The 27935-nt window shown below is 46.7% G+C and overlaps 1 protein-coding gene across 1 annotated transcript in view; it reads right to left on the reverse strand.

Moving 5' to 3' along the window:
* Positions 1-608: 608 nt before the first annotated feature.
* The window catches only part of BAG1 (BAG cochaperone 1), a 53365-nt gene continuing 26038 nt past the window's right edge, over positions 609-27935 (reverse strand). Inside the window, exons 4-7 of the mRNA XM_075316540.1 lie at positions 21148-21261; positions 20839-20946; positions 7300-7362; positions 609-2485 (exon numbers count right to left, since the gene is read on the reverse strand). Of these exons, the coding sequence (XP_075172655.1) occupies positions 2396-2485; positions 7300-7362; positions 20839-20946; positions 21148-21261 (375 nt within the window). The 3' untranslated portion in view covers positions 609-2395. The remainder of the gene's footprint in view (positions 2486-7299; positions 7363-20838; positions 20947-21147; positions 21262-27935) is intronic.

The raw sequence follows: 27935 nt of genomic DNA on the forward strand, positions 1-27935 counted from the left end.
GATGTGTGGCCTAGTAACCCCTTCCTACCCATCCCTGTGTTGTAATAGTGTGTAATATGGATGTATAAGAATATGTTTTAGTACTTATGTGTACCCTATGTAAATGAGCAGGGGCTCTAGCCCCTTGGGCATCGCATCGTTTGCATGTTTTCCGTGGTATCACGCCCCTGTAGGCGTGATACCATGGATTTCCATGAGTGACGTCCCGTCACTCCTTGAGATCCCGCGCGTGCGCACTAACCATTCCTGCAGCCTTGTTATACGGGTTCTTGCTTCTCGCCTTCTGACACGCACTGTGCATGCTCAGAAGACTCCAGTGGTTCCGGTCATGTGCAGAGCACGTCTGAAGACGAGAAGCAAGCACCCGTGTAACAAGGCTGCGGGAATGGTTAGTGCGCACGCGAAGGATTTCAAGAAGCGACGGGACATCGCTCATATAAATCCATAGTATCATGCCCACAGGGGCGTGACACCACGGAAAACATGCAAACGCCCACAGGGAAAAGTGACGCCCATGGGGCTAGAGCCCCTGCTCATTTAAATAGGGTACACATAAGTAATAAAACATTTTTAAACATGCACATTACACACTATTACAACACAGGGATGGGTAGGAAGGGGTTAGTAGGCCACACATCACACTGCTACTAGGTTAGAACACGCAAATTACCTGACCGGTTCCCTTTAACCTAGCTAACAAACCATCGCCACTCTACAGACATCGGCGCTGTGTCTCACAGAGCTCAAGTGACATTATGTCCCAAGACTGCAGCAACCGATGATCAACTGCAGCCTGGATATTTATTATGGACAAGGTAGCAGTGAAGAGGGAACATCTAGTAGTGGAAAACCCCTTTAAGTCTCCCTGGAATACATAATGTGTGCCTCATCAGGATCCCCTTTAAAGAAGAAAGACAGGCAAAATATCATTCCTGCCTGAGAACACATTGGTAAGGTATGTCATTTAAAGACACTCATTTCTACAGGGTGCTCAAAGCCTTCTACATTGCTCACATACTTGTTTGACACCAATTTGATCACCCCTTTATGCAGAGTCAGATTTACAGTAACTGAATGCTTCAGCAGCGTCACAATAGTTTGGTATCATGTATAAGAAAGTCATTTTAAGTATATTTCCCCTTCAAGTTGTTCAACTTGTTACATAGATAAGATGGGGTTTTCTTAGAAAGTAGCTTAAATGAGTTGTTCACTTCAAGAACACTTTTCTGTGTCCTATTAAGGCATGAAAGAAGGAGTTGTCTTGTTTTAGACAGTTCGTGCTAAATGTGGTTCAAAATCCGCATTATGTAGCAGGTATGCATCGCCTTTTAGTGTCACTGTGCAATGCATCAGTGTAGCCTTATAGAAGAAGCTAATTCCAGATTTTCAAGAGGAAGAGGCATTGCTTTAATGAAGAAAACCACAGTAGTCCTTTCTTTCAGAATGTTTAATGGATAATGTAGCAGCAAGTCACAATCTAAAGGTGCCCATACACCTTAGATAACTGCTGGCTCTCTGCCACCTTCACCCTACACTTTGATTGGCCCGGTCAGTATATAGACGCAAAGGAGAATATGCTGCCGGACATCTCGGAGAACAAAAAAATAAAGTGCTAAAAGTCAACATGCCTGATCATTTTGTCCACCGACATCATGAGGTGGTCGCCATAAACATTAAATGATTGGACCATTCTACCAAAATTGGAGGGTTCAACTAATGTTACTTTAATGTACGTAGATATCTTAAATCTCCTTCCACATGTAAATGGTACACTGTGCATAATTAGCCAGAATTGGATTGCACATGGTTCTGATTGCCTTGATATACAAGACAATGCATATCAAGATTGTGTAAAGCAACCTAAGAAGGTCAAAAGAATCATTCTGTACAAGTCCATAAAGCTATTGAGGCATATACTTTTTCAGTGTTTATGTATATATAGTACATAAAATCCTACATAAAAGTACCCTGACAAGAATGGGTAGCATCATGAGTGAACTGCAGGATTTCTCTGTGATAAGGCTATGCTGATCTTTAGCTCAGAGCATGGTACTGCTGTTATCCATATATTGGGCTAGAGAGATTTTTATGGCTATTACTAACCTGGAAGGGGTGAGCAGAGAAAAGGTATATTGTATTACAGAAACGAAACACAGTAACCATAAAAAAAACCTCCAAATCATTTATACTGCTGCTCTGTAATGACAGTTTACCTAATGTACAATGATAAACAAAACGTTGCATCAGGTCTCTCCAAGGCAAAATATAGCAATGCTACTAACAGCAACTATAAATTAATGCAAACTAGATGGGTGCTCCAATGTAGAGAGCAAATCTCCTGGATAACTGCTCATAGAGCAACTCCTCCTCTACAGGAATACATTTCATCACGCCATTACTTTGATAAAGCCAAACTCTTGCACTGCAGCTTGTCCATCTCTTGGCTGATGTTTCCTTCTACGGTGTCACACTGAGCAAGGAGTCCCTAAAATATAGGAAGCAAAAGCATAGTCATGTCATGATTTCTATCAGACTGCCTTCCATATAGCCACCAGCAATGAGCAGTCTCGCCTACTCTTCATTAGTGACCAGATCATGGGTGAGACATTTACAGGGATACAGAGTTTTGTCTGCAGTAATTGTCCAAGTTCTTATGGATGCTTTGTATTATGCATTCTATGGAACCTTTCAGTTGCTTTTTCACATGTTTAAAAAATAAACTTTTAGCTGCATGTATGATTCCCTAAAAAGGTATTCACAAAATGGATATTTATGCTATATCTGCAGGGTTTGCCATATGTGTAGGATGGATGCAGATTCCACTTCTGCTATAAACACCCAGGGACTCCCACAAGTGGAGAACGGAGGTCCCCGATGTGCCTGTGAACAGGCATAGCAAGCTAATTCAGCTGGTTCTAGAAATGTCTGTTTGTACTACTTATTCAGGGGAAAAAATGGGATTACCAGCAAGTTGTAGTAGAGTACATCCTTTTAATAAGGTGACTACAACTTGCAGTTTAGTCTCTAAACGGAGAGTGGATTCAATGTTACTACTCATTGACCGCTGGCAAAAAAAATCATGATAATTTAATGTCATGAATGCTTAACCCTTTCACGACCGGCCGATTTTTCGCTTTCCGTTTTTTTTTCGCCATTCTTTTTCTGAGAGACGTAACTTTTTTATTTTTCAGTCAATATGGTCATGTGAGGGCTCATTTTTTGCGGAACGAGCTGTACTTTTAAATGAAACCATCAGTTTTACCATATTGTGTACTAGAAAATGGCAAAAAAATTCCAAATGCTGAAAAATTGCAAAAAAAGTGCGATAGCACTATGGGTTTTGAGATATTTTATTCACTGTGTTCACTATATGGTAAAACTGATGTGTGGGTGTGATGCCTCAGGTCAGTGCGAGTTCGTAGACACCAAACATGTATAGGTTTACTTTTATATAAGGGGTTAAAAAAAAATCGGAAGTTTGTCCGAAAAAAGTGGCGCACGTTTTACGCCATATTCCGTGACCCGTAGCGTTCTCATTTTTCGGGATCTTAGGCTCAATGACGGCTTATTTTTTGCGTCTCGAGCTGACGTTTTTAACGGTACCATTTTTGCGCAGATGCTACGTTTTGATCGCCTCTTATTGCATTTTGCGCAAAAGTTGTGGCGACAAAAAAACGTCGTTTTGGCGTTTGGAATTTTTTTGCCGCTACGCCGTTTACTTATCAGATTAATTGATTTTATATTATGATAGATCGGGCATTTCTGAACGCGGCGATACCAAATGTGTGTATATTTTTTATTTTTTTAACCTTTTAATTTTCAATGGGGCGAATGGGGGGTGATTTGAACTTTTAGGTTTTTTTGTTTTTTTTTAATTTTTTAAAACTTATTTTTTTACTTTTTTTTTTTATTTTACTAGTCCCCCTAGGGGGCTATTGCGATCAGCATTCCGATCGCTCTGCAGTATCTGCTGATCACAGCTGGAAGGCTGTAAACAGCAGATACGCTGTCTTTCTCTTTTGCTGTGCCCCGGGCACAGCGAAAGTGAAACCAATTCATGTGTAGTACAGGAGTCATCACATGACCCTGTACTACCATGACAACTATCGGGAGTCACGTGATCGCGTCACGTGACTTCCGGTTTCGGCGGTAAGTAAAACTTTACCGCGATTGCGCTTATAATGGCGCTGTCATGTATTGACAGCGCCATATAAGGGGTTAATCGGCACGAGCAGATAACGATTCTGCTCGTGCCTAGCAGGCACACATCTCAGCTGTGAAAATCAGCTGAGATGTGTGCCGATCGCGGCATGCTGCCGCCGGAGGACCGCGGGCAGTAAGATTATGTCATTTAGGACGTAATTTTACGGCCCGCGGTCGTTAAGGGGTTAAAGGAACCTGTGAGGTGCAATATGCAGCCAGGACCACGGGCAGTTCTGGGTGCATATTCCTAATCCCTGCCCAACTGTCCCAGCATATAGCAGCATAGATAAAGGGATCTTTAGAAAAAGTATTTCGAAAGATCCTATATGATATGCTAATGAGCGCAGGGACTAGTCACATTGGCGTTAGTTCCTGCGCTCATTCTACACTCTAACATGCTATTCAGTGCCCACTGCCAGCGTCATCAACAGCAGTGACGTGCGTACCTGTCCGGTGCTATAGCGCCAGGCACTGCGCATGCTCAGTTCACTGCACATCCGGTCATGCGAACTATGAAGCCAGGTGTACACGTCACAGCTTCAGAGAAGAAATCTAATGCGCATGACTGGAAGTGTCAGGGACTTCTAATTATACGCACAGCTCATCGTCTGAGGCTGTAGCAACGGACAGGTACGAGCATCTCCGCTGGTGATGACGCTGGCAGTGGGTATTGAATAGCACGCTACATGCCCCTGTGGATGTGCTAACATGCTAAGAGGGCGGAATGAGCTCAGGAACTAATGCCCTTGCGACTAGTCCCTGCGCTCATTAGCATATTATATAGGACCTTTAGAAATACTTTTTGTAAAGATCCCTTTATCTATGCTAGTGTATACAGGGACGGTTAGGCAGGGATTAGCAATATGCACCCAGAACTGTTCGTGGTCCTGGAGGCATATTGCACCTGACAGGTTGCCTTTAAACTCTTTTCTTACAATTGCTTTCCATTGGTTTAATTTTCTCATTTTTAAGGGTAAGTGTACTGTGTGTAGATGAAGAGTAACACTATATGGTCATTACATGACTTGTAGGATACATTGTCACCAGTTTTCCCCTCTACATGCTCTTGCTCTACCTTGTATTACACTAGGAGCTGGGGTGGTGGTGGGGGGGGGGGATTTCTACCATACACTGTAGAAAACGGTAACAAAAAGAGGGATAGAATCTCCTTCAAAAATTTAGCATTTACTTACAGCAAATAGAGGGCAGCAGTTATAACCTGCCCAGGCCAAGGAACTAATGCACTAGAAGGATGCAAGACCCCCAATAACGTGGAGGCATCAAAGGTGCAGAAGGAGCAAATCACTCACACATTTCCAATTCATGGAGGGGGCGATTGCTGGATGATAAAATTGCACACAGATGGCTTGTATAGGGCACCGTTCACACATGTAGGTGCACAGTAACTGGTTAGCAGCCTATTAGTCACGCCCATACTATTCGTCCAGGTGGGCTGCACCAGTATTATCCAAGTGCACCATACAGGGACGGGAACTCCAATATACAAGGCCAACAGTAAGGGGCCTGACTGCATCCTGTATAAAATGTTATGTGCAAAAAAATATATATATAAAATATATATATGAGGTATTGGTTGGCATTATGGCCAAAATACGGTAGCCCACACCCACTTCACAGGTTTTCATACTTTTTTCTATTTAGATATCAGTAACAAAACATAACATTTTATACAGGATGCAGCCAGGCCCCTTAATGTTAGGCCTTGTATATTGGAGTCCCCATCCCTGTATGGTGCACTTGGATAGTACTGGCGCAGCCCGCCTGGTCGAATAGTATGGGCAGAAAAGTTCACATAACTCATTCTATTTCACCCACTGCCTGTGTCCTCTCCCTGCTCCTCTTCTCCAGTCAATCAAGTATAATGGGCTGTGTCACATGATGGATTTGAGTGGTTTTTCAGACCGGATGACAATTTCAAGAGGCAACTGAAAAACTGCCTGATGACTGGAGAAAGAATCCAATTTCTCTGACAAGATATTACAAAGTTTCTTACATTCAATTATTGATGTATGCAAACAAGGATAATGTTATAAGAACATCTGAGACATGATCGTTTATAAAGGAATATTGTAATCTTCTGCACAGTATTTGCTCTTAGGTATATCTATGAAGTCATGTACATTTTATGACCACAAATGTGTATTTGCCAACTGACTTTTTTCTTTATGTGTAAGGCTCTGGTCACATATGTATATTATATTCCATATCTCGGAGCAAAGACATGGAATTCATGTAGAAAACAGATTCATTACAAAGCAGATTCAGATTAAAAAGCAGAAGGGCCTTCTTGACTGTAACAAGGTCTCATCTAATTTGTTCCCACTGGTTACTACTGATCTGAGGTGTAAGCTGTCCATGACAATGGAGCAGCACATCATGAGCCACAAAAAATCATCTGGAATGAAAATATTTAAATTCATTTATGCCTGGCCCTCTGTAAAAACATTAAAATTAATACATCTAGTTATCAAACATTTTATAGTAGGACATATATGTTCACAGTTCTGTTTATGTTGGAGGGCATAGTTTATTGATAAAGTTTTTATAAGGAATAAATATTAAAATATCCGTATTGAATATACATAAGTGCTGACATGGAAGGATATATATATATTTTCTGGAAGCTTCTAGAGATTATACCATGTGACATGCGTCTAGCAGTAATTTCCCTATATGGTTTGAACAGTTGTCATAACACACGATGGAGGGGGCTATTGCTGCTCCTGCATGTCGTCAGCTGTCCCAGAATGCTTCCAGGCTGCAAGATGAACACATGCTGAGAAGCTACGGTATATCACCCCTGCCTTGCCATTCAGAATCCAAGGAGAGATGGATGAAGATTTTCTATTGATCAGTATGGACTAAATGAACTCTTTTCCGTAAGCTAATGAAGTAGATTATTTTTCCTTTCTGTAAACTGAACCCTGGCAACCATTTTTAAATAGATAAAATACATTTATTTTTTACATTTTTGGAGTTCTTTCTTTCATGCGCTTTTACGTATTTGAAGAAAAATATATATTTAAGAGTATATTTTTAACACCCTCTCATTACAACAACTTTATTGTTTCTCACCTGAACCCTTTTTACCAGACCTTTTCTTTTCATTCTAGAGTCACAGAAATTTTCTGGCATAGTCTGAAAGGCAAAACATGAATTATTACTACCTTATACAAGTAAAATATATCTTTGTACCGTGTTAGCCAGTAGAGCTAAAAAAATTGTTTAAAAGAACTGAGAGTCCTCAGTGGTTGATACCTTTTTAATGGCTAACTGAAAAGATGGTAATAATTGCAAGCTTTCGAGGCTACTCAGGTCTCTTCATCAGGCATGGTGATACCATGCCTGATGAAGAGACCTGAGTAGCCTCGAAAGCTTGCAAATATTACCATCTTTTCAGTTAGCCATTAAAAAGGTATCAACCACTGAGGACTCTCAGTTCTTTTAAACAATTTTTTTACTACCTTATAATTATTTTCTTCACAGTCAAAGAGTAAACAAGAGGACATAAAAAATTAACTTAAATAATCAAAGTTAATTTCAAAGTTGACTTAAATCAATAGATCTTTGAATAATAATTTCTACAATTGGCTGTGTTTAATAAAAACGTCCCTGTGCCGAGATAATCTAATTTATGTGCCCCTGCTGTGTACTGTGTAATGGATGTGTCTGACCGAACAAGGACATGGTCTGAGCATACCACATCTCCTGGGCTGGGGAAAAAGTAAATGAGAATACAGACATTACAGCTCCGGATCATAGAGAATTCTTTTTGTGACGTACAGCATTTCCCTGCCTGTTTTTAAAAATTATTTTACCTCATAGAAAGAATATTTGCTATCCAAAGCTGTAATGTTTGTATGCTTTATTATTTCCTACCTGGCCCAAGAGATGTAAGTGACACAAAGCTATAAACTCTGTAAAATTTCCAAACATGTAGCTGGAGGACCAAGTTGCAGCTTTACAGAACTGTAGAACAAAAGCCTAATAGCGAATAGTCCAGGAGATCCTCACCGGCCACCGCACAGGTGAAGAAAACCTTAAAGGGGTATTCCCATCGCCATGATCCTATCTTAATATGTAGTAGCTGTACTAATAATATTAGCAAATACCTCCAATTAGAAATGTAGTATAATTTTTCTGATAAGCTGTCACTTACCTCATGTGCAGGGCATTAAAGTAGATTAGGTATCCAAGCTCACGACCACACATATAGAAAGTTAGTTGCTAGTGATCGTAAGCATGGATACCTAAGCTACTACCATACCATGCCCTGCACTTGAGGGAAGTGATAGTTATTCAGGAAAACTAGGCTACATTTCTAATTGGAGATATTTGCTAATAGTCTTATTAATTACACCTACTACATATTGAGATAGAATCCTGTAGATGAGAATCCCCCTTTAACCCCTTAACGACCGCGGGCCGTAAAATTACGTCCTAAATGACAATCTTACTGCCCGCGGTCCTCCGGCGGCAGCATGCCGCGATCGGCACACATCTCAGCTGATTTTCACAGCTGAGATGTGTGCCTGCTAGGCACGAGCAGAATCGTTATCTGCTCATGCCGATTAACCCCTTATAATGGCGCTGTCAATACATGACAGCGCCATTATAAGCGCAATCGCGGTAAAGTTTTACTTACCGCCGAAACCGGAAGTCACGTGACGCGATCACGTGACTCCCGATAGTTGCCATGGTAGTACAGGGTCATGTGATGACTCCTGTACTACACATGAATTGGTTTCACTTTCGCTGTGCCCGGAGCACAGCAAAAGAGAAAGACAGCGTATCTGCTGTTTACAGCCTTCCAGCTGTGATCAGCAGATACTGCAGAGCGATCGGAATGCTGATCGCAATAGCCCCCTAGGGGGACTAGTAAAATAAAAAAAAAAAGTAAAAAAATAAGTTTTAAAAAATTAAAAAAAAACAAAAAAACCTAAAAGTTCAAATCACCCCCCATTCGCCCCATTAAAAATTAAAGGGTTAAAAAAATAAAAAATATACACACATTTGGTATCGCCGCGTTCAGAAACGCCCGATCTATCAAAATATAAAATCAATTAATCTGATCAGTAAACGGCGTAGCGGCAAAAAAATTCCAAACGCCAAAACGACGTTTTTTTGTCGCCACAACTTTTGCGCAAAATGCAATAAGAGGCGATCAAAACGTAGCATCTGCGTAAAAATGGTACCGTTAAAAACGTCAGCTCGAGACGGAAAAAATAAGCCGTCATTGAGCCTAAGATCCCGAAAAATGAGAACGCTACGGGTCACGGAATATGGCGTAAAATGTGCGCCACTTTTTTCGGACAAACTTCCGATTTTTTTTTAACCCCTTATATAAAAGTAAACCTATACATGTTTGGTGTCTACGAACTCGCACTGACCTGAGGCATCACACCCACACATCAGTTTTACCATATAGTGAACACAGTGAATAAAATATCTCAAAAACCATAGTGCTATCGCACTTTTTTTGCAATTTTTCAGCATTTGGAATTTTTTTGCCATTTTCTAGTACATAATATGGTAAAACTGATGGTTTCATTTAAAAGTACAGCTCGTTCCGCAAAAAATGAGCCCTCACATGACCATATTGACTGAAAAATAAAAAAGTTACGTCTCTCAGAAAAAGAATGGCGAAAAAAAAAAACGGAAAGCGAAAAATCGGCCGGTCGTGAAAGGGTTAATCACGGATAGAGGCCCTCTGTCCTTAGCCAGATACCCTTCCAGAATTGCATAACGTATCTAGCAAACAATGAATTCCTAGAAGATGGAGAAACCTTGACGAGATCCTTCCAGAAGGACAAAGTCTGAAGATCAATGTGACGGTCACTGACAATTCGTGGAGCACTGGTCCGACCACATTCTAATTACTCAAACAAATGAGAATGAAATGGACAGAAGGAAAACAGAACAATCTCCTCATTTACCCCTTCACTATATGGCAACTTTCCGTTTTTCATTTTCTTTCTTCCCCTTCTTCCAAGAGCCATACCTTTTTTAGTTTTTCTGCCCCATATTGTACTGGAAAATGGGGGGAAAAAAAAAATCATAAGTGTGGAGAAATTGCAAAAAAAAAGTGAAATTGCCCAATTGTTTGTGTTTTTTTTTTATTTACCATGTTCATTATAATGGTAAACCTTACCTGGCAATATGATTCCCCAGGTAAGTACGAGTTCACAGATACTAAACATGTATAAGGCTATGTGCGCACGTTGTGTTGTGTCCCTGCAGAAATTTCTGCAGCGATTTGAACAGCACATGTGCACTTCAAATTGCTGCAGAAACAGTGTGTAATGAATGCAGTGGAAAGCCGATTTCATGTGCTCTGGATGCAGCCTCTCCCATAGACAGAGCGGGGCTGCATCCAAAGCACACGAAAGAAGTGACATGTTGCTTTTTAGAACGCAGCGTCTTGGCAGCATGCAAATCGCTGAGTTCCAAAAGGCAATGTGGGCATGGATTATGCACAATCTTCATAGATTGTGCTGGGGACGCAGAACGCATGCAGTTACGCTGCGTATTGCACTGCAGTGTAACTGCATGAAAATATGCTACGTGGGCACATAGCCTAATTTTATCTAAGTTGTGATCTTGGGATGCGTCAAGGATTTTTTTTCTGCGTCTTGAGCTGAAGTACTTTTTAATTATACCATTATTGGGTAGATATGATGTTTTAACTGCCTGTTATTGCATTTTAATAAACATAATTCTACCTTTCTTTGCCGCTCCATTGGGAGACCCAGACAATTGGGTGTATAGCTTCTGCCTCCGGAGGCCACACAAAGTATTACACTTTAAAAAGTGTAACCCCTCCCCTCTGCCTATACATCCTCCCGTGGACCACGGGCTCCTCAGTTTTATGCTTTGTGTGGAAGGAGGCACACATCCACTCATGCATTCTCATAACTTAGTTGTCAGTTGAAAGAAAAGAGGACCCCCACGGGGTCCCCGGCATGCTCCCTTCTCACCCCACTATGTCGGCGGTGTTGTTAAGGTTGAGGTACCCATTGCGGGTACAAAGGCTGGAGCCACATGCAGTCTCCTTCACCATCCCTTATGCGGCTCTGGGAGAAGTGGGATCCTGAGCGGTCATCCATTTACTGGGACCGTGCTCCATCCGCAGCCCCTGGTGGAACCTGCCGGACCGGAGCCTTTTCAACCCCAGGGACCGGGCCCTGCTACTTTAAAGGTACTCTGTGTCCCCATTGGGGACTGTACAGGAAGCGCACCTTCTTCCCGGAAGCCGCGGTAGTCGTAAAACTGGGGAGGCACGTGGACTTCCGCGCCGACCGGGCCTGCTTGTCGGGCGCGGTCTCAAATTTAGTCCCCGGCTTCACCGCGGCCTAGTCGCGAAAATCCCGCCCCTGGGCCTGCCTGTCAGGGGTAAGGACGGGATTACCGACATGATGTCGGATGTGACGGCTGGAGCATCCTGCATGTCTTCCTCCCCCCTCACTGACCACTGTGGGGACCCCAGACGGTACCCATTGCGGGTACGGAAGCTGGAGCCACAGGGCGTCTCCTTCACCATCCCTTATGCGGCTGGGAGAAGTGGGACCTGAGCGGTCATCCATCTGCTGGGACCGTGCTCCATCCGCAGCCCCTGGTGGAACCTGCCGGACCGGAGCCTTTTCAACCCCAGGGACCGGGCCCTGCTACTTTAAAGGTACTCTGTGTCCCCATTGGGGACTGTACAGGGAGCGCACCTTCTTCCCGGAAGCCGCGGTAGTTGTAAAACTGAGGAGGCAGGTGGACTTCCGCACCGACCGGGCCTGCTGGTCGGGCACGGCCTCAAATTTAGTCCCCGGCTTCACCGCGGCCTAGTCGCGAAAATCCCGCCCCCGGGCCTGCCTGTCAGGGGTAAGGGCGGGATTACCGACATTACGTCGGATGTGAGGGCTGGAACATCCTGTATGTCTTCCTCCCCCCTCACTGACCACTGTGGGGAACCCAGACTCCCGCTCTTTGCTGGCGCCGCCCTCGGCCCCACTCCTCCCCTGAGAGCTCCGGCAGCCATTTTCTGGCATTCTGCCGGTGGGTGCTTCTCAGGGGAGCTCAGGGTGAACACAGCACCCGGTACTGGTCCCCCTAGGGTGCTGGATACATATGTATATATTATGTATATTTCTGTTCGGACAGACTGTATCCCCTTTTCTTTTCACATTTACCTTCAGTGGTCACTCTCCTAGGAGACAACAGGCACAGGTTTTTCTCGCGGTCTGTACCTCTTGTGGGGCTATGTTACCTGCGGGATCCACCTACCCTCACTGTGAGCAATGCTCGACTCCTGCCTCGCTTGCTCAGCCGGAACCTCGGGCACTGCTGGGCCCCTAGGCTCATGTAGACCCCCCTGAGCAGGCTGCAGGGACAGAGTCACAGGTGTTGGCCCTCAGTCATTTTCATATGATCAAATGGTCTTCTAAGCTCCTTGAGGCATTGCAGTCCAGACCGGACCTTTCACAGGCCCTGACCCTGTAGCTTGTCTCATCCAGGCCTCGCTTGGTTAGCGCCGCAGCGCGCTCCCAGGTTGAGCCCTAGGTCTCAGGCGGAGGACTCCTGCCCGGACCGCAGTCCAAGACCGGCTAAGCGGTCTCGCTGGGACTCTTCCCCGACTTCCTCACGCTGCTAGGGATCCCAGCTTGAGGACTCTCAAGAAGACGAGGCGGACGGGGGAGCTCAGGGCTCTGGCCCTGACTTCACCCTTAACCTTGATTCTCCTAAGGGGGACGCCTTAGTAAATGATCTTATCTCGTCCATCAACCAGGTGCTGGTTCGCTCTCCTCCGCCTCCTCCTGTAGAGGAGTCGGCTTCTCAGCAGGAGTAACACCAGTTTCGGTTCCCCAAACGTACACGCAATACGTTTTTTGATCACTCTAACTTCAGGGATGCTGTCCAAAAACTCGGAGCGGTCCCGGACAAGAGCTGGGTTAAACGTCACACTGACACGCGTTACCCCTTTCCATCTGAAGTCGTTAAGAGTTGGGCTCATTCTCCCAATATGGATCCTCCAGTCTCCAAATTGGCTACTAGGTCCGTTGTGTCTGTTGCAAATGGCTCATCACTGAAGGATGCCACTGACAGACAGATAGAGCTCTTGGTGAAGTCCATCTATGAGGCCACGGACACGTCTTTCGCCCCGGCCTTTGCACGTCCTGCGGCTCGTTTCTTCAGAACCTCTGGGCCCCTTCTCAGGCGGCGTGCCAACAAAGCCTTGCCGTCGCTCTGGCGACTCTCCAGGGACAAACAGCAACAGCTTTCTCTGCAGGCGGGGGTGCAATCACTTCTTCGGAGTCAGTCACACCCCTTAAGGCGCCTCAGGCACTTCCTGGGGAAGATGGTTGCAGCTATGGAGGCAGTGCCGTTCGCGAACCAAGGCGGCACTCGCAGTCGTCAAGCCTTCCAGGAAGTCCGGCGGATTCTGCAGTGGGTGGAAACCACAGGCTCCACCATCTCCGCAGTTCACATCCCGGGCGTAGAAAACTGGGAAGCAGATTTTTTTTTTTTCAGTCAGGGCCGCTGAGGAACGCAGGACGTCGATCTCTCAAGGTCCCGGCCTTCATGGCACGGTCTCAAGATCACAGACCTCTGGCAGCGGACGCTTTAGTCCAGGATTGGTCGCAGTTTCGACTGCCTTATGTGTTTCCCCCTCTGGCGATGCTGCCCAGGGTACTACGCAGGATCAGGTCCGACTGCCGTCGCGCCATTCTCGTCGCTCCAGACTGGCCGAGACGGTCGTGGTATCCGGATCTGTGGCATCTCACGGTGGGTCAACCGTGGGCACTTCCAGACCGCCCAGACTTGCTGTCACAAGGCCCGTTTTTTCCATCTGAATTCTATGGCCCTCAACTTGACTAGGTGGCCATTGGTCCCTGACTCCTAGAGTCTTCAGGGTTATCTCAGGATGTCATTGCCATCACGAGACAAACCAGGAAGCCAACGTCCGCCAAGATCTATTACAGGTCTTGGCAAGTCTTTCTATCCTGGTGCGCTGATAACGGCTTTCCTCCATGGCCGTTTGCCTTACCCACATTCCTTTCATTCCTTCAATTTGAAATGGACAAGGGTTTGTCCCTCGGCTCTCTCTCTAGGGCCAAGTATCCATGCTCTCCGTGTTTTTCTTTCAAAAGCTTCTAGCCGGGCTTCCGCAGGTCCGCACGTTCCTGCAGGGGGTCTGCCACATGGTCCCACCTTACAAACGTCCGTTGGAACCCTGGGATCTTAGCAGAGTCCTGACGACTCTTCAAAAGCCGCCTTTTGAGCTGCTGCGGGATGTCTCTCTCTCTCCCGTCTTTCGCAGAATGTGGCCTTCCTGGTGACAGTCACTTCTCTTCAGAGAGTGTCTGAGCTTGCGGCGCTGTCATGCAAGGCTCCCTTCCGGGTTTTCCACCAGGATAAGGTGGTTCTTCGTCCTGTCCCGGAATTTCTCTCTAAGGTGGTATCTCCTTTTCATCTAAATCAGGATATCCCTTGCCTTCCTGTTGCCCTAATCCAATTCACCAGGGTGAAAAGGTTGTGCACTCTTTGGATCTAGTGAGAGCACTCCGGTTCTATGTGTCTTGCACGGCGCCCCTACGCCGTTCAGATGCGCTTTTTGTCCTTGTCGCTGGCCAGCGTATGGACTCTCAGGCCTCCAAGTCGACCTTGGCTCGGTGGATCAAGGAACAGATTCTCGAGGCCTACCGTTCTTCGGAGCTTCCGCTCCCTTCAGGGCTGAAAGGCCATTCTACCAGAGCTGTAGGTGCGTCCTGGGCATTGCGGCACCGGACAACGGTTCAGCAGGTGTGTCAGGCAGCTACGTGGTCTAGTCTGCACACTTTCACAAAGCACTATCAAGTGCATACCTATGCTTCGGCAGACGCCAGTCTAGGTAGGCGAGTCCTTCAGACGGCGGTTGTCCACCTGTAAAGGGGGCCGTTTTCGGCTCTTCTTATTGAGGTATTCTTTTACCCACCCAGGGACTGCTCTTGGACGTCCCAATTGTCTGGGTCTCCCAATGGAGCGACAAAGAAGAAGGGAATTTTGTTTACTTACCGTAAATTCCTTTTCTTCTAGCTCCTATTGGGAGACCCAGCACCCACCCCTGTGCCCTTTGGGCTGGCTGTTCTTTAGGGTTATGGTCTTCAGTTCTCCGAACATCCTTCGGACTGAATTTACCCTAGACCAATTTATAAGTTTCCTCCTTCCTGCTTTTGCACCAAAACTGAGGAGCCCGTGGCCCACGGGAGGGTGTATAGGCAGAGGGGAGGGGTTACACTTTTTAAAGTGTAATACTTTGTGTGGCCTCCGGAGGCAGAAGCTATACACCCAATTGTCTGGGTCTCCCAATAGGAGCTAGAAGAAAAGGAATTTACGGTAAGTAAACAAAATTCCCTTCTTTTTTTTTTTAAAATCACTAAGCCCTTTACAGATTAGAATAAATTATTTTATATTTTGATAGATCAGGCATTTCTTAAGTCTGGGATTCGAAATGTGTGTTTATTGTTATTGTTTTATTTTGGGCCAAAATGAGGGTGATTTGAACTTTTAGGTGTTTTAAATTTTTTTTTTTTTTTTGGAGTACAGCCCTGTGGTCCCTTTTCCTAAGGCCTGCAACACACATCCATGCCTCCGGTAAGTGTTTGGTACGTTTTTGCGCGTACCGGAGACACGTAGACCAATGTTACCCTATGGTAGATGGCACACACGTAAAATCACATGGAACATGTGTCCGTGTGGTAAGTACGTATGTGCGTTTTTCTACACGGACAACATGTCAGTTTTTGGCCGTCAACACGCAGGCACGAACCCGCTAAAGTCAATGGGTCCGTGCCTGCACGGAGGGCACACGTAGCATGTCTGTGTGCTACACGTATCGTCAGTGTGCGTTTTTAATCAAAAAAACACCAACACGTTACCAATCCTGCAGTTCAACTAGTTCCAATTGAACACACCAGTATCTGATGATGATGCTTTGTCTACGTAATTTTTCAAAAAACCGCATCATTGAAAACGGATATCACACGGACACCTCACATACGTATTTTACACAAACACAGACATCAGACACGTACACACGGATGTCATACGTACCGGAGAAACGCCCATAAAAAAATGGAACAGACCCGAAAAACTGAACGTGTCACACGTACGTTTTTTATGCGGAAGTGTGTTTTAGGCCTAAGGGAGGGGATTCATGCTCTGCTTCAGTATGTCATTAAATGGTGGCATTCATGGTTCCCTCAATAAACTATTGCTCCCCACAGCTGACAGCACTAGTGCAGCCCCAAACCATGACACTCCCACCAGCATGCTTGACTGTAAGCATGATACACTTTTCTTTGAACTCCTCATCTGTTTGCCGCCACACACACACTTGACACCAAATAAGTTTATCTTGGTCTCATCAGACCACAGGACATTATTCCAGTAATCAATTTCCTTAATCTGTTTGTCTTCAGCAAACTTTTTAAAGGCTTTCTTGGGTACCATCTTTAGAAGAGGCTTCCTTCTTCGACGACAGCCAATTTGATGCAACGTGTGGTGTATGGTCTGTGAACCAACAGGCTGACCCTCATCCCTTTAACCTCTGACGGCAATGCTGACCACACGCATACTTCTATTCTAAAAGGACAATGTGTCCTCACAGGGACTCTTATCTAGTGATTATCTATTTATCCTTCTATCCATCCATCCATCCATTATCCAGCCATCCATTATCCATCCATCCATATCAGAAGGAAATGACCCTTTTTTTCCCCCCTTATGTGCTTTATTTCATTGAATGCATTAAAACACATGTACCAACCTGCGGAAAACCAGCAACAAAACGCATGCGGATTTCGGTGCGTTTTTTTTTTCCGTGGGTGCGGAAATCTCTCAGAGCCTGCGGAATTTTCTTAAGAAAATTCCATTTTCTAGTGCGCACAGGGCCATAAACATGAGGCCTCACTCTTTTCTTCCTTGGTCCAAGTTTTACCTCCCCTGGTCTCTAGGGGGTCTTCTACAGGATCCTCTTCTTCTCCGAAAGGAACCCTGTTAAGATGAAAGGCACATGCTTGGGAACCCCTTCTTGTCTCCGGCCTTTTCCAAGGGGATAAACAGGAAATCCCCGTCACAGGGGATGGAGCATAGGTTTAATTTAGCCTGCATATTTCCTAGCTAGCATTTGAGCCAGAGAGCCCTGCGAGCTGCATTTGTTGCAGTAGCACTGCATCAGTGCTACCGATCTCGCTGCCAACTTCACTGAATCCGCTGACGCATCGGGAAGGAATGCCGATACGCCGCTCATCAACGGGATCATAGATAGGAGGTCCTCCCTGGCGCCCTTGCTATGAAGTTGCTCCTCTAGATGATTCAGCCAGACTGATAAGGACCTGGCCATGCATGTTGATGCAATTACCGGTTTTAGGGCCCCTGCTGAAACTTCCCAGATCCCCTTTAGGAAGCTATCCGCTCTCTTATTCATCGGGTCCTTCAAGATTCCTAAATCCTCGAAGTGTAAGGTGGTTCTTTTGGACGCCTTCAAGATAGCCACATGCAGCTTCGGGGCTTTATTCCATGATGTTGTGGTGGATTCAACGAATGGATATTTCCTCTTGAAGGATGATGGGAGAGAACCTCGTTTTTCCGGTTTCTTCCATACGATCTTGATAAGGGAACTGATTTTCTCATTGATCGGAAAGGCTCAAAGCTTCTTTTGCTCAAGGCTCCCGAACATGACGTCTTCCAGTGTCTTACAGGATTTTTCCTTCACTATGCCCATTGTGGACCTGACAGCACTAACCAGCCTGTCTCTTCTAGAGGGAAGCAATGGCGCGCCGCTGTATCGGTGTCAGAGGAAGATGACGAATGGGAGGAATCTGAGGACTCGCATTCCCCTTCCGTCCTATCAGATTCGCTTGATAGGGGTGATGATTTTCCATGCCCCCTCCTTTTATCTTCTTTCCCATAGGATAAAGATTGAAGGGAGCTCTTCACCTCAAACCTAATGATGACCTTTAGATAGGAGGCAAAGCACAGGGTTTCCGCACAGATCATCTGCTGAATGCAAAACTGGCACAGACTCTTGGGCCAGGTGCTGGGTAACCCTTCCCTACAGAGGGTGCACGCCCTGTACTTAGTCTTCATAAGACTTTTCTTGGGCTTCTAAAACTATAATAGGAGAAAAAGGAGGAATCCTTTATATGCGAACTTTCACGTAGATCATTTACCAAAGGACATTGCTGACGATACCGGATAAGATCGGGTCAGGTGACGAGTTTCCTCCGGAGGCAGTGGACTCAGTCTTTTTTCCCGGATTCACTTTGCTGGAGCCATGACTCTGCTGGCTGGTCCCACTAGCACTCCACATGGACCACCCGCCAGAGTGGATGACACCATTACCACATTGCTTCTGCTGCTGACCTGTCTGCAGGTGATAGTGTGGTTGGTGCTGCTGCTCTTGCACTGCCTGATCCATCTTCACTGAGGGACATGTGTGCCTGGAGGAAAAAGTGCTCTACTGGCAGTCAGACCGCACTTTTAAATAACTGCAGGACCTGCCAAGTACAGCCCCTCCCCCAGGATGCCTCCACCGGCGCCCAGAAGTGACTTCCTCTTCCTGACCATGTGACTGCGGTGACATGTGAACCGCGGCAGCCCGACGGACCACCAGGTGGATGCCGCGGCTCGCTCCCGCACGCGTTGTGAAAGCCACCCTGGGCTCACCGAGGCGCTTCCAGGACCCCTCCCTCTAGGCGTAGCAGGGACCCTTCCGCTGCCTCGGCGAGCGAGGCCTGGGAAATTCTTCTTGGATCCGGTGAGTACCGCTTCAGAGGTTCACCCTCCGAGGACAGGAAACCAACTGATGCGATGCGTATAATTGTATGGAGTTTGGTGTGTTGGGGAATTACGCCTCTTGCTTTTAAATGTTTTTAATGTTTGTTCTTTTGTGTGCGCCTATCACTCCCAAAGCTGGGACATGTGTATGCTGCTTTTGTAATAAAGGTTTTTCTATTTTTCTAAACCATTGAGTCTTTGGCGATCCCTGAAGGATATACTCTTTTTCTTGAAAAACATAAGGTGCTGCGGCTCATCCAATGAGCTCATAAGTAAGAGGCTGAAAATCAAACTTCCCATACATTAATCCTGATTGAGTGACCCTTAAAGCCCCTGATCTATGGTTCAGTACTGCATACACCATGCAGGATCATTAATGAACGTCTGCCATTGCAGCCTCAAAGTTCCCCAGTACCCTGATGGATCCAGTTTAATAATGAGGGAACACGTCGGGAGGGTAAAACCTTGGGGCTAGGTAGCAGCACGCCTTGGTTCTGCCCTTGTCAGGGTGGTAGCTTCTTTACATGGGGCACGACAGGCAAATATAGACTAATCCTTCCACCTGGAACTGAAAATGGCCGCCTGACGTTTTTCAGATTGAAACCCCGGTCTGCAACAAATGGGTGAGATCAACTCTATTTTTAGCACTTTATATGTGGTTTGCACATGTATAGCACAGTCACTTAAGGTCATGATTTTATTAGTATTATTTAATTAAATTATATTTTCTCTCATATTGTTACATTACCCTGTAATACTCGGTACAATGAATAAGACAGGCCCAGGCCCCTTCCAGCTATTAACCACTTCACGAACAAGTACCTGTATGTCAGTGGCCATGTCTCTGTCCCTCTAATGCGGACTCGCTTGGTGCTGAAGCATCGCTCTGATCAGGAGAAGCAATCGGACCCTGCAGCTATAAAGTCCCCTAGGGACAAAGTCCTCTAAAAGTTCAAATCACTCCCCTTTTCCCCATTGAAAATAATTTTAAAAAAAAATAAATAAAAAAACATTTTTTAGAAATGCCCGATTTATGAAAATATAAAATCAATTAATCTGATCAGTTAAGTGCTTAGCAAGAAAATAATTCCAAACTGCAAAATTACATGGTTTTTGGTCACTGCAACATTGCATTAAAATACAATAGGAGGCGATCAAACTATCATATCTATGCAAAAATTGTACAATTTAAAATGCCAGCTCAAGATGGAAAAAATAAGCCTTCACTGAGGCCCAGATTCCAAAAAGGAGAACGTTACAGATATCGGAAAATGGCAACAAAAGCGCAATTTATTTATCTTTTTTTTTTTACCACTTACAAAAAAAGTAAAACTATACATTTTTGGTATCTACGAAATCATACTGACCCGGGGAATCCTATCGCCGATCAGTTTTTTAAAATAGTGAGCATGGTAAATAAAGAACCAATAAAATAATAAAAATAAAAAGCAATCGTGCAATTGCACTTTTTTTGCAATTTCATCGCACTGGGAATTTTTTTTCCCCATTTTCCAGTTTAATATGTGGCATAATGAATGGTGTCATTCAAAAGTACAACGTGTCCTGCAATAAACAAGCCCTTATATGGCTATATTGATGGAGAACTAAAAAAAAAAAAAAAAAGATAGGGCACTTGGAAGAAGGGGAGGTAAGAAACAAAAACGAAAAATGGAACAATCTCCAGCCATATTGTGGGCAAAACTGTTGATAGATGTATTCTGCTATCAGTTGCGGTTGTGCTGAAAAACATAAGACAGACCGTGGCCCCTTACAACTATTAACCAGCTGTTAACCCAAACAATTCCTTACCATTGAATCCATCTGTTCCAGGACTTTCATGAACTGCTCCACAGTTGTCTTTATCCTTTTGTCAAGTTTATTAAGTGCTTCCACTTGAAGACTTTTACTAAGAAAACCCTAAAGAACAAAATTAAAAGATTTTGGCAGGCTCTTAAAGTTTTACAAATGGTTAAAAAAGCACCTCTATTACAGTTACTTGGAGTGTCTCAATTTAATAAACTAGTACTAATTCTGATAAAACACATGACTTCTGCTCTGCACAAAGTACATAGTTCCAGTAAAGCTAGAAATATTAATGTATATTGGTTGATACATAACCTTCTGGAGTCCAGATAGCTCCTTGCTAACATCTTCCAATTTGGTTGCGATTTGTTCAACAGATTTTTCTAAATCCTTTAGCTTCTTTAATTCAGATTCTTCCCCTGGATAGTTCTTTTGATCATATGCAAATTAAAATGGAACAAAAAACCATGTCACAATATGAAATTTGTCATGTGGTCCAGAGTGCGAGAAGAAGGGAATTTTGTTTACTTACCGTAAATTCCTTTTCTTCTAGCTCCAATTGGGAGACCCAGACAGCGGGTGTATAGCTACTGCCTCTGGAGGCCGCACAAAGAACTACACTCAAAAGTGTAAGGCCCCTCCCCTTCTGGCTATACACCCTCCCGTAGGAGTACGGATTCCTCAGTTTTAGTACCAAAGCAAGAAGGAGGAAAGCCAATAACAGTTTCAAAAACAAATTCAATCCGATAACAAGATCGGAGAACTTAAGAAACAACATGAACAACATGTGCACCCGAAAAACGAAACCCTAAGAACAAATAGGGCGGGTGCTGGGTCTCCCAATTGGAGCTAGAAGAAAAGGAATTTACGGTAAGTAAACAAAATTCCCTTCTTCTTTTTCGCTCCTAATTGGGAGACCCAGACAGTGGGACGTCCAAAAGCAGTCCCTGGGTGGGTAAAAAGATACCACATGAACGGGCTGTCAGACAGCCTCTTCCTACAGGTGGGCCACCGCCGCCTGAAGGACCTGTCTACCTAGGCTGGCATCTGCCGAAGCGTAGGTATGCACTTGATAGTGTTTGGTAAACGTGTGCAGACTCGACCAGGTAGCCGCCTGGCACACTTGCTGAGCCGTAGCCTGATGCCGCAATGCCCAGGACGCACCCACGGCTCTGGTAGAATGGGCCTTCAGTCCAGATGGGATCGGAAGCCCAGTAGAACGGTATGTGTGAAGAATTGGTTCCTTGATCCACCGCGCCAGGGTGGATTTGGAAGCTTGCGATCCCTTATGCTGACCAGCGACTAGGACAAAGAGCGCATCAGAACGGCGTAGAGACGCCGTGCGAGAAATGTAAATCCTGAGTGCTCTCACCAGGTCCAACAGATGTAAACCCTTTTCAAATTGGTGAACTGGATGCGGACACAAAGATGGCAAAGTGATATCCTGATTGAGATGAAAGGAAGAAACCACCTTGGGAGAAAACTCTGGAATTGGACGCAGTACTACCTTGTCTTGGTGAAACACCAGGAAGGGAGATTTGCAAGATAACGCCGCTAGCTCGGACACTCTTCGAAGAGACGTGACCGCCACAAGAAAAACTACCTTTTGTGAAAGCCGAGAAAGGGGAACCTCTTTCAAAGGCTCGAAAGGCGGCTTCTGGAGAGCAATGAGAACCTTGTTCAGATCCCAGGGTTCCAATGGCCGTCTGTAAGGAGGAACGATATGACAAACTCCTTGGAGAAACGTGCGTACTTTAGAAAGCCGTGCCAAGCGCTTCTGAAAGAATACGGATAGCGCGGAGACTTGACCCTTAAGCGAGCTAAGCGACAAACCTTTTTCCAACCCAGACTGCAGGAAGGAAAGAAAAATTGGCAATGCAAATGGCCAGGGAGAAAACCCTTGAGCCAAGCACTACGCTAAGAATATCTTCCACGTCCTGTGATAGATCTTAGCTGAGGATGGTTTTCTAGCCTGTCTCATTGTGGCAACAACTTCATGAGATAAACCTGAGGCCGCTAGGATCCAGGACTCAATGGCCACACAGTCAGGTTCAGGGCCGCAGAATTCAGATGGAAAAACGGCCCTTGAGACAGCAAATCTGGACGGTTTGGTAGTGTCCACGGTTGGCCTACCGTGAGATGCCACAGATCCGGGTACCACGACCTTCTTGGCCAATCTGGAGCGACGAGTATGGCTCGATGGCAGTCGGACTTGATTTTCCGGAGAACTCTGGGTAACAATGCTAGAGGTGGGAACACATAGGGGAGTCGGAATTGCGACCAATCCTGAACCAAGGCGTCTGCCGCCAGCGCTCGGTGATCGTGAGACCGTGCCATGAAAACTGGGACCTTGTTGTTGTGCCGTGACGCCATCAGATCGACGTCCGGCATCCCCCAGCGGCAACAGATCTGCTGAAACACGTCCGGGTGAAGGGACCATTCTCCTGCGTCCATGCCCTGGCGACTGAGAAAGTCTGCTTCCCAGTTTTCCACGCCTGGGATGTGAACTGCGGATATGGTGGACGCTCTGCTTTCCACCCACGTCAAAATCCGCTGGACTTCTTGAAAAGCTTGGCGACTGCGTGTTCCCCCTTGGTGGTTGATGTACGCCACCGCCGTGGAATTGTCCGACTGAATCCGAATCTGCTTGCCTTCCAGCCATTGTTGGAAGGCTCGCAGGGCAAGATAGATTGCTCTGATTTCCAGAACATTGATCTGCAGGGTGGACTCTTCCTGAGTCCACGTCCCCTGAGCCCTGTGGTGGAGAAACACCGCTCCCCACCCTGATAGGCTCGCATCCGTCGTGACCACTGCCCAGGACGGGGGAAGGAACGACTTTCCCTGTGACAATGAGGTGGGGAGAAGCCACCAACGCAGAGAGTCCTTGGCAGTCTGAGAGAGGGAGACAGTCCTGTCGAGGGACGTCGATTTCCCATCCCATTGGCGTAGAATGTCCCATTGTAGAGGGCGCAGATGAAACTGCGCGAACGGGACTGCCTCCATTGCTGCTACCATCTTTCCTAGGAAATGCATGAGGCGCCTCAGTGAGTGCGACTGGCTCTGAAGGAGAGATTGCACTCCAGTCCGTAGCGAGCACTGCTTGTCCAGTGGAAGCCTCACTATCGCTGAGAGAGTATGAAACTCCATGCCAAGATAAGTCAGAGATTGGGTCGGGGTTAGATGAGACTTTGGAAAGTTGATAATCCACCCGAAACTCTGGAGAGTGTCTAGTGCCACCTTCAGACTGTGTTGGCATGCCTCTTGAGAGGGTGCCTTTATAAGCAGGTCGTCTAGATACGGGATGACCGAGTGACCCTGCGAGTGCAGAACAGCTACTACTGCTGCCATGACTTTGGTGAAGACCCGGGGGGCTGTTGCCAGACCGAAAGGTAACGCTACGAACTGTAGGTGTTCGTCGTGTATGACGAAGCGTAGGAAACGCTGATGCTCTGGTGCAATCGGCACGTGGAGATACGCATCTTTGATATCTATTGATGCTAGAAAATCTCCTTGAGACATTGAGGCTATGACGGAGCGTAGGGATTCCATCCGGAACCTCCTGACTTTTACGTGTCTGTTGAGCAACTTTAGATCCAGGACGGGTCGATACGATCCGTCCTTTTTTGGGACCACAAACAGATTGGAGTAAAAACCGTGACCTTGTTCCTGAAGAGGGACGGAGGTCACCACTCCTTCCGCCTTTAGAGCGGCCACCGCCTGCAACAGAGCATCGGCTGGTGGTGGAGAAGTTCTGAAGAAACGAGTTGGCGGACGAGAACTGAACTCTATCCTGTACCCGTGAGACAGAATATCCCTCACCCAACGGTCTTTGACGCGTGACAGCCAAATGTCGCCAAAGTGGGAAAGCCTCCCACCGACCGCGGGTGTGGGAATCGGAGACCGCAAGTCAGGAGGACGCAGTCTTGGCAACGGTTCCTCCGGCTGTCCTTTTTGGGCGTGACTGAGACCTCCAAGAATCTGAGCGTCTCTGGTCTTTTTGAGTCTTTTTTGACGAGGCGAATTGGGACCTGCCCGGTCCTCGAAAGGACCGATAACCAGACTGACCCTTCCTCTGTTGGGGTTTGTTTTGTCTGTGTTGCGGTAAGGATGAGTCCTTACCCTTGGAGTGTTTGATGATTTCATCCAAACGCTCTCCAAACAATCGGTCACGAGAAAAAGGCAAATTGGTTAAGCACTTCTTGGAATGAGAATCTGCTTTCCAATGTCTCAACCACAGGGCCCTACGCAAAACAACGGAGTTGGCTGACGCCACTGCCGTGCGGCTTGTAGCGTCAAGAACAGCATTAATCGCGTACGACGCGAATGCCGCCATTTGCGAGGTCAATGGTGCTACCTGCGGGGCAAATGCACGTGTGACTGAGTCGACTCGCGCAAGCCCGGCTGAGATAGCTTGGAGTGCCCATACGGCCGCAAAAGAAGGCGCTAATGACGCTCCAATCGCTTCATAGATGGATTTCAGCCAGAGCTCCATCTGCCTGTCAGTGGCATCTTTAAGTGCCGCTCCATCTTCAACTGCAACCAAGGATCTAGCTGCAAGCCTGGAAATTGGAGGATCCACTTTTGGACACTGGGTCCAACCCTTGACCACCTCAGGGGGAAAAGGGTAGCGTGTATCTTTAAGCCGTTTAGGAAAACGCCTTTCAGGATAAGCGTGGGGTTTCTGGATTGCGTCTCTAAAGTCAGCGTGGTCCAGAAAAGTGCTTAATGTACGCTTAGGGTATCTGAAATGGATTCTCTCGTGCTGCGAAGCTGACTCCTCTACAAGAGGAGCTGGTGGGGAAATATTTAACATCTTATTGATGTTAAATATAAGATCATTAACTATGGCGTCACCATCTGGTGTATCTAGATTGAGAGCGGTCCCAGGATCAGAATCCTGATCAGTTACGTCCGCCTCATCACCCATAGATTCATCTCGCTGGGATTCTGACCATTGAGATGAATGTGAAGGCCCGTCATAGCGAGCCCGCTTAGGCTGCCCGGGGCCATCGTCCGAGTCAGAGTCTTCACCCTGAGGTGTATATGCCCGTCCCGGAGCTTGGAGGTAATTCAGCTGAGGGGGACCAGGGGGCAATGATTGCACAGTGTCCGTGGCCTGAAGTACAGGCCTAGCTCGCAATGTGTCAAGAATTTGTGACATAGTGAGAGACATTCTGTCAGCAAAAGCTGCAAACTCAGTTCCTGACACCTGGACAGCATTCACAGGTGGTACACCCTGGGTCACGTCCAGCAGAGGTCCCGACTGTGCAAGCGCCGCAGGGGCCGAGCACTGCACACAATGGGGGTCCGTGGAGCCTGCCGGTAGAAAAGTCCCACATGCGGTGCAGGAAGCATATAATGTCTGTGACTTGGCACCCTTGCGTTTTACGGACGACATGCTGCTGGCTCTCTGCAATGTGAGAGAGTCTATAGCCAAAGGGCGACCAGCGCTATGTAATACCAAGTATTTGTAGAAACAAAATACTAAGAATACTACTGGCACAAGAGGGAGTGAGCCCTGAGGGCTGCTTACCGCCCGCTGAATAGCGGGTAAGAGGCGCAGAATTCCTTGTCTGGGTCTCCCCGGCTCCCCTCTGCAGCTCAGCGTGTCAGCAGGAATGGCTGCCGGCGTCTGTGGAGAGGGGCGGTCCGTGGGAGTTTCCAAACAAAAGTGCGGGAAACAGTGTCCCCTCTGTGCCGATTGTGAGGGCTGGAGTATGTAAAAACGACTCCAGCCCTCGGCGCTGATGCACTGGCCAGCGTCCCGCCCCTCTCCTGACTGGCAGGTCTGGGGGCGGGAACGAACGGAAGCAGGCCGCAAAAGCCGGGGACTCGAGTTATCAGCGCGGCCGCCGTAAAAGCGCGGGCCGCGCTGAAGTCCCCGGCGCACCACAAGTGCCAGCCGCGCCGCAGTCCCAGCGGCCGGCGCGACCGATTCCCAGAAGTGGCCAGCGTCCCGCCCCTCTCCTGACTGGCAGGTCTGGGGGCGGGAACGAACGGAAGCAGGCCGCAAAAGCCGGGGACTCGAGTTATCAGCGCGGCCGCCGTAAAAGCGCGGGCCGCGCTGAAGTCCCCGGCGCACCACAAGTGCCAGCCGCGCCGCAGTCCCAGCGGCCGGCGCGACCGATTCCCAGAAGTGTGCCTGCTTCAGCAAAGCTGAATGAGGCCATGGCACAAGCGCCGTAGCGCTGATGTCCCCCGGCGCACTACAACACCCAGCATGCTGCGGTGTGAGCGCCAAATGCACGGGGACACAGAGTACCTTGAGGAAGCAGGGCCATGTCCCTGATGTACTCCGCTCCATCCAGCATCTTCTCCAGGGGCTGTAGATGGAGCACGGTCTCAGTGCCTGGAGACCAGTAAATCCCACTTCACCCAGAGCCCTGTAAAAAGGGATGGGGAAGGAATCAGCATGTGGGCTCCTGCCGCCGTACCCGCAATGGGTACCTCAACCTTACAAACACCTCCGACATACAGTGGGGTGAGAAGGGAGCATGCTGGGAGCCCTGTATGGGCCCTCTTTTCTTCCATCCGACATAGTCAGCAGCTGCTGCTGACTAAAAACAATGGAGCTATGCGTGCGTGTCTGACCTCCTGCGCACAAAGCTAAAACTGAGGAATCCGTACTCCTACGGGAGGGTGTATAGCCAGAAGGGGAGGGGCCTTACACTTTTGAGTGTAGTTCTTTGTGCGGCCTCCAGAGGCAGTAGCTATACACCCGCTGTCTGGGTCTCCCAATTAGGAGCGAAAAAGAAATACCAACATAAATACACAGTACACAGCATGTAAGATGCCATGAGATCCCAAACATTCAATGAGGCCCCAATTACATATAATATATACATTCTATACATATAATATACACCCACACAAAGTCATGCCCAAAAGTGTTGGCACCCTTGAAATTGTTCACGAAAATAAAGTATTTCTCCCAGAAAATTATTACAAATTGAACATAATTTCACACAATACACCAAAAATGGGCAGGATAAAATTATTGGCATCTTCAACTTAATATTTGGTTGCACACCCTTAGGATTAAATAACTGCAATCAATCGCTTCCTATAACTATAAACAAGCTTCTTACACCTCTCAACTGGCA

Source organism: Anomaloglossus baeobatrachus, chromosome 6 (genome assembly GCF_048569485.1).
Source record: "Anomaloglossus baeobatrachus isolate aAnoBae1 chromosome 6, aAnoBae1.hap1, whole genome shotgun sequence".
In the NCBI taxonomy this organism is placed as follows: Eukaryota; Metazoa; Chordata; class Amphibia; order Anura; family Aromobatidae; genus Anomaloglossus; species Anomaloglossus baeobatrachus.